Source organism: Sebastes fasciatus, chromosome 2 (assembly GCF_043250625.1).
Source record: "Sebastes fasciatus isolate fSebFas1 chromosome 2, fSebFas1.pri, whole genome shotgun sequence".
NCBI classification, from domain to species: Eukaryota; Metazoa; Chordata; class Actinopteri; order Perciformes; family Sebastidae; genus Sebastes; species Sebastes fasciatus.
In genome coordinates, this window is record NC_133796.1 from 14,315,038 (window position 1) to 14,331,926 (window position 16,889).

The window sequence follows — 16,889 nt, forward strand, 5'->3', positions numbered from 1 at the left end:
AGGGACTGTTTGTAACTTTGTACGCGCATAAATGTAGCGGGTCGTCACACATGCGCGCTCACATATGCGCGTTCGCGTGTGGCCGCTGCCTCTCCAACTCTGCCTGCCTGCCTTCGCTCAGAGAGCGCGCGCGTTCTCAGCTCGCTCCACCTCTAGACGTGAACGCGCGCTCACTCCTCACTGCAGAAGAGTTAGTTTAGCTCTGAGAATATCTAGTGAATGCACAGTGGACGTTTGTGCAGAAAAAAAATGCTGCAGCTCCTCCAGACCAACAGAGGTTTCCCGTGTCTTGTGAAGTGACGGAGCTCCTTAGCTAGTAACGTTACCCTTTCGTTACCGACCGGGTGCCGGTGTCTCCTCTGCTCTCTCCGGCTGCGGGAGGAGAGAGCAGGGAGACACGCTGCAGAGCGCCGCTGCTTCAGCCTGCACTTGACCTTCGTCTGGTCAGCTAACATTACTGCCAAGCAGCTGAAATATAGAGTGATATTGTGCTTTTAGCTGACGTGTGTCGCCTCACTGTTTTGAGTGATGCTCGTTCAGGTATATTGAGAGCGAGCAAGCGCGAGCCCGACGCTGACTTTCGTTGATTTCACGGCCACAGGTGTCGCTGTTAAGAAGCATTTCTGAAAGTTACAAATAGTCCCTTTAAGTATGATATAATATAGACATTGTGCAAGACATAATGTAGTCAAATTTTCAAGAGGCTGTATGTGCACTGTATCACACTTAAAACTAGTCATAGGGCTACATACTGTATTATCCATACAATGTGTATTCCTTGCATTGCATGTACTGTTGCAAGACTTGTATAGCACAGTACCAACCCCAACTTCAAATATATGTCAACACATACTTCCCTGTAAATAGTTAGCTATACATTTGTTTATCAAATTCAAAGAGGCTTTAATGTCATGGAAGTTTCAAGCTTAGTTTCAAGCTTTCATGCTTCAAGCATTAGCTCCCTCACCAGTAAGGCCCAGCAGAGGATGTACTTCCTGCGGCAGTTGAAGAAATTCAACCTGCCACAGACCATGATGGTGCACTTTTACTCGGCCATCATCGAGTCCATCCTCACCTCCTCCATCACCGTCTGGTTCGCCGCTGCCACCGCCAGAGACAAGGCCAGGCTGCAGCGGGTCATTCGTGCTGCAGAGAAGGCGATCGGCTGCAACCTTCCCTCCCTCCAGGAGCTATACACCTCCAGGACCTTAAGGAGGGTAGGGAAGATTGTGGCCGACCCCTCCCATCCTGGACACCATCTCTTTCAGACTCTGCCATCTGGCAGGAGGTTAAGGTCCATCAGGACCAAAACCTCACGCCATAAAAACAGTTTCTTCCCCATGGCAGTGGGGCTCTCCAACAGCCCATCTGCCCCACTGTGACTGTCTCTCCCTCACACACACACTACTTCCCCCTCTCTCAATATTTGCACTATCTTTATATCATGTTTATAGCTTATTTGTAAATTGTAAATTTTTATTATTTTATTCTAACGTTTTTATCTATTCTTTTGTTATTATACAGTTTGTCTTGCACCAACAAAGCCAAAGAAAATCCCTAGTGTATACCTCTTACACCTGGCAATAAACACCTTTCTGATTCTGAAGAACAATGTTGCAAAAGCATCAAAAATACAATTTGTCCAAATATTTTGGACAATACACAATAACAGTACATTAACACAATTTGTTGTTTCTTTGTTTACCAAAAAAAAAAAAAAAATGCTGCAGGTGTTGAACAATGTAAAAAGGGAGCAGAAAACAACACAGTCTATCCATCTCTCTATTGCTGCTGTAAGAATGTAACTAGCCATGTTTACCAGTTAACCAGGCTCACCCACTCGCACTGTTTGTTAGCACAGCTGTTGGTTAGCCAGAAAACAATATCTACAAAGAACTTGGAAATGGCCTACATCAGTCAGTCATGGAAGTTAAAACGCTACGGGCGTTTTGATCCCGGCTCTACAGAGACAAAGCACTGGCAGGTAACACGTGTAACGTTTCTGAAGAAGTAACGGCATCATGCTATTAGATTAGCTAGTTTTCCTATGAAGCTAACGTTAGCGTCTCGTTGCATAGTTGGACATTAGCTGCCCTTTAGTCCTAATTAACCATAGTTCAGCAGCTACCTTTACAACATAAGTGTATGAATTCAAACTAACTTTATATTTTAGTTTTGCTTTGGACCTACCTGATAGCTAGGACACACACCTGAGTTGGTGCCTCCCATGTTAGGTCATAAGAGCCCAGTCACAGAGCTACTGTATGTCTGCTGCACAATATTATTATTATACTATTTTACCTGGCTGCCCTAATCAAAACTTTTTATTCTAAACATTGTAGCACATATATGACACATTTTATTTATTTTTTATTTATTTATTTCCTGGTAAAGTCTAGCCATTAAAGACATGATGATAAATATATTTTATCAATAAAAATCTATATATTTACTGTAAACATAATCACAGTCTGGCTGCATACATTTAAAAGAAGTCTTTAATTATAATGCATTGTGTTTGCTACGCCAAATGATCTCTGGTTGAGTACAAAAGTAAAGTGAGCAAAGATAAGTTATAGGATGTTGCCATACCTATTTTGCCATACAAGTACCTATTTGAAGTATTGGTTAGACTTTTTTTTCTGTATGTCTTGTGTAATCAGTTAATGATTAAGTGTTTTAAATATAAAAACAAATAAGAAAACCATCCCCATGGTGTTAGAACTGAAATCGATGACCTGAAAAGGCTTATTTTGCCCGAGCAACAGTCAGAAAACTTAAGAAAAAGCAGCTTTTACTGCATACAGCATTCATTTGGGGAAGCTGTAAATAATAATTTAGAGCCTTTTCACTTTATGTTGGAGAGAATTCATGTCGACTGATCAGACCTTTGTTTGAAGCAGTTCTGCAGTGATTCCCAGGCCTGTTTTAAATTCAGTTTTGGCGGTTGATACGAAAACAAAAAACTCAACATGCACTTCAAGACACAAAAACAGACCTCCAGAAATAGATTGAAAATACAACAGTGGTTTAATCAAAATAATGTGAAAGGGATAGCGACGGTAGCAACATATAGGCCTATTTTACACCAGACATTTTGACTTGTTAAAGTAGAAAAAGCACTGGTGTTACTTTTTCCTGCTGTCACATGTCAAAATGTCTTAAATGAAAAGGCCTGTTGTAACACTAAAGGAGACACCTTTGGGCCTTTTGGCTGTGGGGCAGGCCAAGTGAGCAAATTAAATCACTGTCATGATGATCATCTGCATGGTCATTATTTATTATATTTTGTAGACTAGACTTTTAATAAAAAAAAATAGACTAGTTGATAATTTCTTGATACTAATTAACAGCTCTTTTTAGTTGCATTCCTCATTGAAGCGCCGTTCTCCTCTTGGTCAAACTCAAACCACATGGAAAGTTTCACATACATCAAGTAAAACTTATATATATACTGTATATTAATACTCACTTATTGTAAATAGCTTTGGATAAAAATGTTGGCTAAATTAATGTAATGTAAAACCATTTTTGCATGAACACATAAATAAATAAAAATGTAAAAATAAACAAATACCTTCTAAAACTGACCACAGACTAAGTGACTAAACCTTTTCACTGTTTCATACATGAAACAATAATTTGGCATCTACTGTGTGGAATACTTGCAGAAGTCTGTATGTCACACATAAACAGGTGTCCTAATGTTTTCTTCATTTTTTTCATCTTTAACTGTCCATCTATCTGCGTTGAGTTTTCAGCCGTGAGCTGGGAAAACAGAGATTTGAGGATGCTGTTGTGTCCTGTAACACGTTTAGGAAGTGTATAGCTTTAAGGATTGTGGTTGTGTCTTTCATTAACAGCATCCGACTCTAGATGGCAAGCTGGAGCTGTATGTTTAGTGTGAGGACAGGGATGGATACACTGTGTGACTCTCTGAGAATAGAACAGAAGTCATTTTCAATATTTAATATTCTTTCAAAATGAGTTAAGGTGAATTTTACACTCCACCCCACACTCTACCATACATTACAGGGTGTAATATACAGTTCAAGGCAATTCGTGAGCCTGGAATTACAAGATTTTATCTGACTGATTTTATAATAAAAAGTAATTATTCTCGACACTCATGATCTAATAAAACACCAGAACACATAGAACTGTATAATTCAATGCTCATGGACTGTTTCACTGGAAAATTCCACACATTCATTTTAACCAAACATCCTCTATAATGTATCGATAGATCCATCATGAGTCGATCAGGAAAATGAATTACTCATTATAGCTTTGCACCGGCTAATATTCTCTTCTCTTCACCAGGTATTTGACGCAAGTTGCAATAAACCTGAAATTTTCCTCACAATTGTGGACTCTGGATACTTGCTGGTATTGCAAGGACAGGAAAGCTTGGTAAGAAGACTGTGTGACTGTTTCTATTTTGTTTGCCATGCATTGTCCCTTGTGATATGCACACACTTGAAGGTCAAGTGTTATTTTCCAAGTCCTGGTGACCCCATGACCCTTCATGAAAAAAAGAAAGAAACATGCAAAATAAATTCACTATTTTGGGTTTCCATATGATATGCATTCTGAAAGATTAGTAATTATAGTTTAAATTATATTATAGATTAAACAGCATGTGGTTCAATATATAATGAGCATACAGTATTCAAATGTTGACAAAAATTAAAATGTAGTCTCCTTCAAGATAGACTTAAGTCTTGTGAATACAGAGAAATCATCCTTTTAAAATCGTTGTAGCAGTTCTGTGGTGTGCATCAATTCGTTTTGATGTTCACATACAGAATTCTACCTCATAACACCTTGACATTTCGGCTCTGAACTGTAGCAAGTGTCAGTGCACGAAACACTGTGTTGCATAGGTGTTGCAGAGCGCCTGCATTTGAAGCTCTGCAATTCAAAAAAATAAATTGTCGCTATAGGGAAATTGCTTGGATTCATTTAAGGCTGCAGCTGCGATTGTCATGCTCCGACACTGGCAATCTGTAGTACGTCACAGTTGTTAATGCTGGTTGTCCTCCCCCATACTGTATGGAGGGAGCGGTGAATATGAATTCTATTAATTATTAGTAATGCTGCTCTAAAATGACATTCCTGGATTGGGCATGACAAGAGTGTACATGTATCATGTGCCACTAAATTGTGGCGTTTGTGTTTATTTTTATGCTTTTATTTTAACAAGGCTTCTCTGTGAATATAAAGAACTAAACAATCTATATGTTAATGTAAAGGCAGTATAAAAGTAGCATTTTTCAAATACACCTTTCATATAATGGCTCTCTCAGTCATTCTCTCGGCAGATTTTCTGGTATGTAAATATGTAGCAGAAATCTGCTTTCCAGATAAAAGGCCATATGAAATATTCTGCTGAAGAGTTTGACATTTCTGCTCAGATCTGATGGCATTTGACCAGATTGTTTTAGTTGGGTCACGCCAAATGTCCCTCAGAACTTTTCTGGGTACTGGTTCAAAATCAGCTAAAGAATATTATGGGGGGAAAAAATTCAGGTTCAAGCTCACATAAAGTTAAAATGCTCTCCAGGTTTGGTTCAGATTTTTGTGCGTGAATTTACATGCCTTGATTCAATTTCTATTTTATATGCCTCATAGAACATAGACTTGACATTTGTTGTCCTGTTCAACCATTGGTTTGTTGCCAACCTTGGCACAGCAGAGTACACTCTAAACAAAAAATCTGTAAAATAACAGAAAAAGTACTGGCAGCTCATTACCCAGACTTTGTACCATAATCAAAAAACAGAAATGTGCCCACCGTGAAAAAAACAATATATTTTCTGTAATTTAATGGTGTATCTACAGTAAAAAATAAATAAAAAACATAACATTTTTCTATTATTTAATGGTGTATATATATTGTAAATAAAACCAAAATATTTTCTATTAATTAATACAGGACACTTTCTGTTATTTAATAGTATACCTATACAGTATACAAACTGCAAATGTTAAATAAATACAGAAAATGTACTGGCAGCTCATTACCCGGACTTTGTCCTGTAATTAAAAAACATCAACATTTCTGTTAGTTTATCAAAAGACAAATTTTGTCAATATTGTATCAACAGCAATAAAAATCGAACTGTTCTGTTAGAATGTACATTTTGATTCCACAAGGGGGTCAATACCAGTTGTGGACAATCAGGGCAAGAAAAAAATTACCACAACAAATAATGTGGCTAAGCCAACATTTTCAACAGCTAACCCTCATCTAGAGTAAAGGTGACACTGCGAAAGTTTGGGTGAGCCCGTAAAATAATAAAAGTATAACATGAATCTGGGGCTTTGACCGGTTATTGTGGCCTTTAGACATTAAAAAGTTAACTTCCTGCCCTGCAGGCAACAGAAATTTGAGGGACTACTCAATGTCTCATTAATTGGAGTTCTGGCAGGTGACACAGCTATCTTGCTGCGCCAGGGTGCCGAGCCAGACAGATATTCAGGTCAGACGGCAGAGAGCTTTCACCGAGGATGATAGACTGGTCTATTAGATCGGTGCAGTGAATGCTCAGGAACTTCCAATAGAGAAAGCTCAGGCCTACAGGCTACACGATAAGGTCTGAAGGAGACTTTTAGGAATGAAAACACAACTGAAACTGTGTGTATTAGAGAAAATCAATAGGTTACTGAGGAGCTCCAGTGCTCTCCTTAAATATGACTCCTGACTTCACAGGCATCACCCAGCAAAGTAAAAACCAACCATCTTATAAATCTGGCATTCATTCTCACTGAGATGAGACAACAGATGGTGACAGTTTAAAGGAAAAACCAGCATAAAGTGTTCTAGTAAACCGTGTGACCACTGTGAGCCACCGGAGCAGATTCAGCACTCCATGGCATAGTTTTTGATGATGATGGTCGAGAGCACTGGTCCAAAATCTCCATATGTGCTCAACTGAGTTGGGAGCTGGTGACTGTGAAGGCCATAAAATATGATTCACATAATTTCCATACTCATCAATCCATTTAGTGACCCCTCATGCCTCATATGGAAATATCTACGTTTGTTAGATTTCTTCATACATTTATTCAGATTTTTCCTTTAAAATTAATTGCTGCACATTTGATCACCCGAGTTTGCATTTTAATGAAAATTCAAAAATCCAATGAATTTGGTATGTAATAAAGCAATTTGAATATCCCACAGAAAACAAGCGTATTCACAAAAATCACAAGTCTGTCTTAATTACAATGAATGTGAATGTGAAATGATGGTGCTACAGTACAGCAGAGCACCTATACTCTCTGGTGCAGCGACATTGTTCAAAGGAAAACCCTGTTGATACCTATATGCATTGTTATTTTCAAAGTCTAAAAAATATATTTTTAAAGCACATTTAACAAAATAGGCCGATAACAATATTGGGCTATTGTTGTATACACCTTCTTGTTTGATTCCCTGTGTGAAAAAGCTTAACATAAGCCTCAAAGCTGAGACTCGGAGGTTATTGGGTAAATAGAGACCCCTGCAGACAGTTTTAGGTAACTCTTTTTTTTTTCAAGTCAGCTTGATAAAAGTATAATACTCTCTTTCGACAATTTATTTCATCCAGTAATTCTTGTGAGTGAATGAATGGAACTGAAGCTGCTTTTACTTGGAGTAGTACAAAAGATGACAATGTTACATTCTTAAAAAAAAAAGTTTAATATATGTTATCCATGAGTCAGTGTAGCCTATGGATAAAACTGTTTCCTGCTGTGGCTGCTGAACATGTTTGTTCTCTTGTCTTTTCTAAGGACACAATCCCTTTGCTCTGTGGACACGATTGCCTCAAAGTACACCAGAAATCTGATAACCTGATGTTTCGATTTACTGTGAAGGTGAGTTGTGAGATCCATTGCAATCCCACAGTGGGCAGTATTTTCTCAAGGTCTGTCCTTGTACTTTAATTCCCTAGCAAGATCAAGATCATAGCATTTATTACACTTTAACAGATAAAAGGGGAAAGTAATAGCACTCTAGGTTTGGATGTTTTTTTTTTTTTAATACTGTTTATTTAGGTACTGTGAAGAACGGCCTTGCCGTAACATTGAATTTGGCATTCTCCTTGTAAACAAAACCCCTTTTTTTTTTACTTAACGAGATGTTGATTTGGCACAGTTTAGATTGACAAACACAGATTGAATGTTTATTTCTGCAGGGAGAGAGCCGCATGATGAGGATGCAGTTTGATGGAAGTAGCGGAACAGAGGCAACAAAGGAGTGTTCAAGTGCTGTGGAAAAACTGAAGGAGTACGTGTCTGTCAGTACTGAGGATGACGCCCCATTGCCCCCTAATCAGCCCCCCGCTGAGGTCACTGCACCAGCGACACAGGTTGCCCACTTTACAATTTAGTAAATACAATGTCTATATTGTAACCGGTGCTGACGCCCGGATCCTTTGTTACGTTACGTTTAAAATGTGTTCCCCATAGAAATCCCCAAAATAGGCCTTCCACTATCAAAGAGCTACTGCTTTTTTCTTCCTGGCATAGTCTTTGTTTGAAATGAGACACTGATTTCCTATGTCACCATTTATTGTACAGCATTTTGTAAAATTTTAAAAAGCGTAATTTAAAGTGCCATAATTGAAGTCCATTCAAATTGCTCAATCAGCAGCATTGTGCTACAATGCTGAGGTCAGCTTCATCAGCAGTGGCCATATTATCCTCACTAGATGGCACTATTTACACTGCTGTCTTATTCTTAGAGGTGACACTACAGCTACAGTAGGTGGACTGACATAGAGTATATGCTACTGTACATGAATCATTAGCCAATCACAAGACAATATATGATGTAGAATACAGTGTGTCCCGCCCCAAAGACACACGCACAGACAGGAATGTAGAACAATAATATAATTGATTTATAAAAACAAGCATGAAAGTGGCTTACTAGTACCATTTTAAAGCCACTGAGGAAATTGGTTCGTATTGCCTTTAACAGTCAAATTGATGATTATGAAAAAAAATAGTTTTGTCCCAAAACTAAAAACCAACAATATAACATGGCAGCAAGGCGTTTAACCAGTTGAAGTTCACTCTCTATGAATGACACACTCTAGGGATGAGACTGTAGGTGCTCTGTCATACAGGTCTGCTTCATTTCAGTAGCGGTCTTTTATTCACTTTCAAACTTGAAAACACTCAGAGCATACGGTTAATCTGTAATTGGATTCTGAGTAAAATTTAGATCCAGCCGTCTGGCTTTTACAACATTTAACATGAAGGACAGAGACAGAGAAAGGAACGGACTCTGCCACGGGTTCGAATGTGACCTTTAGTGAAACAGACACACTGAAGGAGTTCACAGTGAAGATGAAAGGGCTTTGAGGGGGTGGATGTGTTTCAATTAGTAATGAAGCCATTGATTGGCCTCTTAACCCCGTGGAGTCACGCTGTGTTCGTCAAATCTTTTTTTCTTCCTTTTGTGTCAGCAGGGAGAGGCTGTGGGAGTGGAGCCTGAGGTTGTCCAAGGATCAATGTCCATCAAGCGTCTCACCCAGGTAGGGATTGTTAAGCTAAAGGGATAGTTTGGGTGTTTTAAAGCGGGGTTGTATGAGGTACTTATCCATAGTCAGTGTATTACCTACAGTAGATGACGGTCGGGACGCCCGACAGGAGCACCAACACCGGAGCAAAGCAATACAGTGCTGTGGACGGGGACGGCAGAAAAAAATATTTTAGCCACCTAAAAGAAAGGCCCAAAAAAAAAAAGAGATCCGTTTAACTATACACTATATTTAGAATATTTTCCAATGACGAACTGAACTGAAACTTATCTATACTGTTTTTGTCAACTGAGTCTACTGGCTTTGGAAAGGGCATAAATAAGTTTAATTTTCAGTTCAGTTCCCTATCGGAAAGTGCTGTCTGACGGCAAGATAAAGCGGTGAAAATATTCTAAATATAGTGTACACTTTAACGGATATTGATTTTTTTTAGGTGAGCCTTTCTTTTAGGTGCCGTCCCAGTCCACTGCATTGTATGGCTTTGCTCCGGTGTCGGTGCTCCTGTCTGTTTCTACAAACTGGGGGCACGTCGACTATCATCTACTATAAGTAATACACCTACTATGAATAAGTACCCCATGCAACCCCACTTCAAAACACCCAAACTATCACTTTAAAAGTGATAGCTAGCAACTGACAAAATTGAACATCAGCTGTGCAACATATTAATTGCGATTGTGTTAAATTAAATTTTTGTTTTCATTGAATTAATTAGATTTACTGCCTTAAATTATGAACGTTAACACAGGCTTCTCAATTATGTGTTCTTGTTTTTAATTTCACTGAAGTATTTGTTGGACCTTCCACAGCACATGTTGGGAGAGACTGCTATGACTCTGCCTCAAGTATACCGCCACGGTTCTGTGGAACAAGGTGACCTGGAGCCCATGTTGCGTGTTTGTCTGCTGGATCCTAGCTTTCCTGCATTTGTGGAGAAGGTGGAGGGGGAGCTGAGGAAACTGCTCCAAGAGTGAAGAATCTCAACAACCGCCGAAAGCAGAAAGGTCAATTCAGTGCTATGTGTTTTTTTTTGTTTATGGTATACAGTTTGTGTAGGCAGTGCCTGGTGGTGGTGGAGTGTTTCTCGCTGTGCTGTCGATGTTTTTTGAAATGTTACACACATTGGTTGTTATTGTATATGGCCTGAAGAGGATGCTCTGGAATGCTATTGAGTTGATGTGGTTAAATGAAGAAATTGCAAAACAAAAAAAAAATCTGGTTTCATTTTTTACATTTTTTATTCAGAAAAAAAAATATTGGTCTCACTCATATGTTTGATTGTGGCTATATACTCTGGTCCCTCTGTTTCCCACCTTTACGCAGGTCCATTTCCACCGCAACACACATGGATACATTGTATTGAAAGAGGAGTCATGCAGCTACAGCAGTGAATTTTGCTATGCCAGCTTCCAAGTGATCCCACAATATTAAAGCTTCACTGAGTAAAACAAACTGCCCTCCATATATCTATTTAAGAATACATATTGCATAGGATTATAGCCATGCTATACAGTTAAAGAGAGAAAAAATAAATTAATGAAATTGGGAAATATAAAAAAAATATTATTTTTTTTTTACAGATTTCCTATCATTTGAACACTCATACTTCAACATATACAAGACACCTAAGTTACTCTGGAAAGAAAAAAATAATAATACACTTATCATTTCTGTTTAGATAGTTAAACACACATTAGTCATTTTCTGTAATCACTCTCAATTAAATTTAAATACTGCCAGTCATTGAAGCCGTTGCTTCACAATAAAAGTTCTGTTAAAAGTGGACTCATTGTCAGAAAATCAAACATAGTTAAATGACCATGATATGCTGTACAAATTTTCAAGAATAAAACTAACTATATATATATGTATATATACATATACATATGTATATATATATATTATAAGGATGACTCCATAAAAAACATAGGTCATTTTAGATGCAAAAAAAAGCCACACGAGGGATAACAACAGAAAATGTCTATTCTGAGTATCCTATTGCGTAATTATCTTGCATGCATTGTACATGATATGTAATACAAAAGGGATCACCTCGTTTGAGGATATGATAAAATGAATAAAGGAGACATCAACAGCACATTAAAAATGTGTACACCTTTCGTGGTGGCTTTAGTCATTATTCGTCATCCTGAAACCTCCACGCAAGACTGAATAAGGCATGCTTAAGACAGCCATTATGTTCTTTTTGTTGCCAGTGTTATGCTGATATTGTTTCTCATAAAATGAGACAAGATATGCTTTTTTCGAAAACAGCCCGGAGCTCCATCCACCTCTGATACCTTCATGTAGTCAAAGAAATGCAGTTTAGCCATCTCATCTGTGAAGGGAGAATCAAGAAAAGGCGTGACTATGGATAATCCTCACAGTGAGTTCTATATTTAGCCCCCATCCCTTACAACAGTGTCTTACTTGAGTAAATTGCTTATTTCGTATTCCTCTGGCGAATGTTTTTGTCCTTGTGGTTGTTTGTTGAGTTCGTTTTCCTGGGAAAAAAGAAAAAGGAGTTATGATTTAGTGACCTACAGGTAATAGCAATACAAATAACAGCACCGTGTGAATTATATGTGTAGCAATACAAATATTTATTTACTTACATGGGTCCAACTGGTTCGTCATCTTTGACACGAGAGGAGAGCGGGACAAAAAACAGAGCACAGAAGTCAAATATGAGATAAAAGCAAAATATCCGTGTTGCATGTTTCAGCACATTTACTGCAAATAATGTATACTTTACGTTCCTTTATATGGTGTAAAAATCTACTTACAGAAACCTCAAATTTGCCATCAGTGGACCTAAATATTGTGGGCTGATGCAGCTGAAAGCACAGATTGCTTTGTATACTGGTGTGGCAGAGTCGTGCACTGGTGGGAAGCTCTGACATCACATAGGAGTCAGCTGCTGCTGAACAGCTTTGTACGCACGAGCCTTGTGTCTGATGAAGACACTCAGAAGGAAAGCACTAAGCGTACACAGAATCTAGTGCATTAAAAAAAAAAGGGTTTCGGACACTAAAAGCTGCTAAAGGCTGTGACATATTTGTAGCAGAAGGGATGATATGTTCCCTAAATAACCACATTTTAACGCCAAGCGGGTAAACATAACCTCACATGCTATCGGAATCTCGTGGGGTTCCTGTTCATTTCAGAACCGAGCATATGTGTAGGAGGGTTACAGATGGCTCACTTAAAGCCGTCTTTTAATTACACTCAGCAATTTCATAGTGATTTTGAAAGAGCCCTGCACATGGGTGTGACATTGTGACTGACTTGGCATAAAAAACATGAATCCCTTCAAAGCTTTCTCTCTGCATCAAATCCCTGCAGCACACAGTGGTTAATATCTCTCTATTCACAGTGCTAATTCAGTGAACAATACACATTTTTTTAATAATAATTCTCTCAGTTGGACCAAGATATCAAATTGTCATTCTCTCTCGCCATTCAAAAGTGCAATGCACAGCATACATCACAATGTAACAGGAAGAAACACTGCAGGAAGAGGAACTGGTGGTGAATATTGTTCCATTGAGTGACAGGTTAGTTGAAAAACCCACAGCCTTGGGGGTTGACAAGGTGGTTGGTGTTTGGCATACAGATGAAAATGTGTCAACGGGTAATTAACCAGTCACAGTGATATATTTTCCATGCAGTTATAAGTCTGAGTTAAGCAGCATTAGCAGCATTCCATGGCGTTAATATGGTGCAGATTATGGCAGTTATAATGTTAGACAAAAAAACATGGTTCTGTGATCACTTGGAGGAGGAACATCTGTCGGCATATCCCACCGTTTTCACACCTCACACCACAAAAGCTACGTTTACCATAATGCCTTTGCAAGCACACAACAAATAGCAGGTTTTTACTGTGTGAGATTGATAGTTGAACATTGGTAATAATCACTGTAGCGCATCAAGTCTGATTGCATCGGTTATCGTTAGCTTTTTATATAACTTATTCGTTTTTTTAGCTTAAAATTTGCCTTATATTGTTATTAAAGCGATCTGTTATTTAGCAAAACATCACACAGCAAAATCTGAAATTTTAGCAACTGGTTTTGAAACACAGACCAGAAATGTCAGCCTCTGCCTCAGAGCCCTTGGCTCTGGACTATAAAAGTGTTCAAACATGGCTAAGCCATCAAGAGACCAGAATTCATAATGCACGCAGGCGGGGGCCAAAACCTCTGGGAATCTGGGATGCTAAAAGGAGATTTTAGAGAGGCTGTGCACAGTGAGCAGGGGGTCCTCATTCCTGATTTGAATGGCATAAACATGACAAATATAATCCACCTTAATCGCTTCATTTTTCCGGTAGATGAAACCAAACTAGAGGCCATGAACAGAGCTCACTTGAGCTGCGTGGTTTGTGTATGTGCATGTAGTTTAAGCAAGTTAAGTATTTTTTTTTTTCTAATGATCAAGTAATTAACTATTTTAAAAACTCCGGGTAATGTTAAATGATAAGCTAATGTAATTTGAATAAAGATAACTACTTATAATAAAGATGATTATACTGTAGATGGGCTTAACCACCATAGTGTGTTATTGGTTATGTAAAGAAATAAATTCTACATTAGATCTTGGTTAGTAATTAATCAAGTCAAGTCAAGTCAAACTTTATTAATATAGCACATTTAAAAACAACCGCAGTTATCCAAAGTGAATGATGTTAATGTCAATGTGTTTCGGTAGCTAATAAACTGATATCTCTAGCAATGGTACCCACCATATTGCCTTGAAGCCTCCACTACTTGCATCTAAGAAAAGCACACATATTTTCTGACATCACAAATCCTCAATTAGAATAAGGTGATTCAGTGTATTAAACGAGTTAGTCTTTTTTATTAAATCAAATTTCTTTAATAAATATAGCTAGTCAGTTTCGTCAATATAAATAAAGTGATGACGTCTTGATGGATTCACCAAGCGAATGCAGATACATGATTTGATCCTTTTTTTTTAACGACATCATTAATTTACTATAATAGTGTTGGAGCTGAAATAGATCTTTTGGAAAGGCTAAACGCCAACAAATTGGATTGAAGCAGAATATCCCATTAGATAACAAAACATTTCGGAAATTATTACATCTATCTTTTTTCAATAAATGTTGACTTTTGGACAACTCTCTGGAATATATCTTTTAAAAGTAGTTTTACATACAGACTAGTATAAATGATCCTGTAAGTGTGTTATTATGATTTTAGTTATACATGTGCAAATCTTATTTATAATCTCATAGCAGACAAATCCTGGCGCACCCCCTGTGATCACTGGCGCCCCCCTAAGGGGACCCCGACCCCAGGTTGGGAACCACTGATCTATAGTACTTAGTAAAACTGAAAGACATAATTTGAAGAACACTGAAGCCTAAAACAAGTTTATCTACTTAATATTCATCACACATTTGACTGGGTAAATCTTATTTTGTTTGGACTACTAGTGCAATTTTCGACAGCTCCCATGGTAAGTAAATGAAAAGCAGGATGCACCCTGAAGCTCTATTTGTTTAGTCTGTATTAGATCGTGGAGTACAACTGTTGTACAGTTGGAATGATTCATAATAGTGGTTGTGTGGTTTTGTCTTTTTTGCTTGTGTTCATGTTTTTATTCCAAAATGAAAAGAAGACAAAGCCACATAGAGTAGAGGTCAGACACAACCTGTGGTGACTGGAAACGCCCTCGGGCTTTCCGGACAATTTCATCTTGTCACATTCTTATCGTGTGATTTTGTCTGCCTCTTAAAGCACGGGCCATTTCTTTTGTTGAATGGAAGAGCTGATCTTAAGCAGGGGATTCGAGGCAAAAAAAAAAAAAAAAAAGTAAGTAATGAATAAATTGATAATATATGTTGACAAAATCATCAAAGAATGAGTAAATGGATTCAGAATTAATTATTGCTGTGTTTTTCTGGTGTTTACTTTTGCATTTCTTTGGCCACATTAGTGGTTCTGATATTATGGCATAATGTTCAGACACAGACTGCAGACGATTAGGTGTAACCTCAATTGGCCACTAGAGTAAAGGCCCTTGAGGTTTTGTTTTATTTTTATCTCTCACAGTCAAGTAGCTCTGTAATGCTACAACTGTATTGGCCTGAATAGAGTTCAGTGCTCTCTTTTATTCTACAGATTACATTGAAAAACAACGGCCATCCTGTATTAGAGGACTAAATATTTAAGTATTCATAACAGCAGATGTTCTTGTTGAATGAAGCAAACAGCAGTGTGTTTCAGAGTGGTTCTATTAATGTAAGACATTGTTATGGGTGGTTTACAGCCTTAATATTGCATCTACAGTGTGTCTGCTTGAGTGACTCAGTCCAAAATGATTAAATAATTTAAGGTTGTTAACATTTTTGTGTCTGTTAACGTTAAAAAAACAAAACTAGAAAGTCGGATATTCAGCAACCAGGGGCCACAGTTACCCAAATAATTGTGAAACTGAATCAAGGCACGCAGGTGATTTGGATCTGCATATCTAAAAGTACAATTAAATCTTGAGGATTATTCTGCCGCTAACTCCATCTTCTACTCCCAAGCCTGAAGGTTTGGCTCTACTTTCACTCACATGATTAGGTTTGGCTGCAAGATTTTGCTAACATGCTGGTACAGGCGTGCATTTTTAATTAGAATCAGTTAAGAAACGCAAATTGTTGATTGGGCTTTTAATATGCCTAAATATTTTTTTTTTTGGAGATCCTTATCCTTATCAAAACCTTTGAGTATCACCTTTTGAAACATGTCAGACTTTATGGGTTCAACCTAATAGAAAAGGAAATTAATGAAGGCATGTGTTCATTTCACCATAACTGGTATAAAACTAATTTACTGTGTTAATATCTTGGCAAAGATCATAATGCTTTGGATGGACGGTGGGCTCGGAAAAACATACAAATCGACAGAAAGAAATAAAATCTCCGAAACCATGCAGGATCTCTCACTTACCACCCATTTAGATTATGTTGCCATTTGGAAAGAAGGGGAAAAGAATAGTGACCGATTAAGATATATAGTCGGACTGATATGTTTTATAGCTACAGGCTGATAACCCCACATGTTCATGAACACCGTTATTCTGCTTTCAACATGGAATCAAATATGTGCTGCTACCATTCTCCATTAGCACAGCACACAAATAACCAAACTCTTGGAAAGAGAGCAAAGCTGTGGCTCTCTGTTGTATACCTAATGTGCATTTATAAAGGTCATATTTGCATGCATCCAATATGTGGCTTATGAGTGACAATGTTCTTCCTTTCTCCTTTCGCCACACGAAAGAGGGGCAAGCAGGCAAGTCCTCTGAGAGCAGATGCAACCTTCTTGCATCTGT

General features: G+C 38.0%; 2 protein-coding genes across 7 annotated transcripts in view; one reads left to right on the plus strand and one right to left on the minus strand.

Annotated features, from left to right (window-relative positions):
- Positions 1-1,799: 1,799 nt before the first annotated feature.
- On the plus strand, positions 1,800-10,652 carry rec114 (REC114 meiotic recombination protein). Of its 2 annotated transcripts, none has more exons than XM_074611011.1 (6): positions 1,800-1,984; positions 4,324-4,413; positions 7,780-7,863; positions 8,184-8,357; positions 9,465-9,530; positions 10,346-10,652. In XM_074611011.1, the coding sequence occupies exons 1-6, from the start codon at positions 1,904-1,906 to the stop codon at positions 10,508-10,510; spliced, it is 660 nt and encodes a 219-aa protein (XP_074467112.1). In that variant the 5' UTR covers positions 1,800-1,903; the 3' UTR covers positions 10,511-10,652. The 2 variants fall into 2 exon arrangements, with proteins under 2 accessions (XP_074467112.1, XP_074467102.1); XM_074611001.1 differs by having other exon boundaries at positions 1,801-1,984; positions 9,462-9,530.
- Positions 10,653-10,754: 102 nt separating this feature from the next.
- Positions 10,755-16,889, minus strand: part of nptnb (neuroplastin b) — a 37,859-nt gene continuing 31,724 nt past the window's right edge. For 3 of the 5 annotated variants that reach the window (XM_074610954.1, XM_074610972.1, XM_074610989.1), the window contains 3 exons: positions 12,152-12,173; positions 11,967-12,040; positions 10,755-11,874 (listed from right to left, as the gene is read on the minus strand). In XM_074610954.1, coding sequence (XP_074467055.1) covers positions 11,980-12,040; positions 12,152-12,173 — 83 coding nt within the window. In that variant the 3' untranslated portion in view covers positions 10,755-11,874; positions 11,967-11,979. The remainder of the gene's footprint in view (positions 11,875-11,966; positions 12,041-12,151; positions 12,174-16,889) is intronic. The other 2 variants (XM_074610963.1, XM_074610979.1) reach the window with 1 other exon arrangement.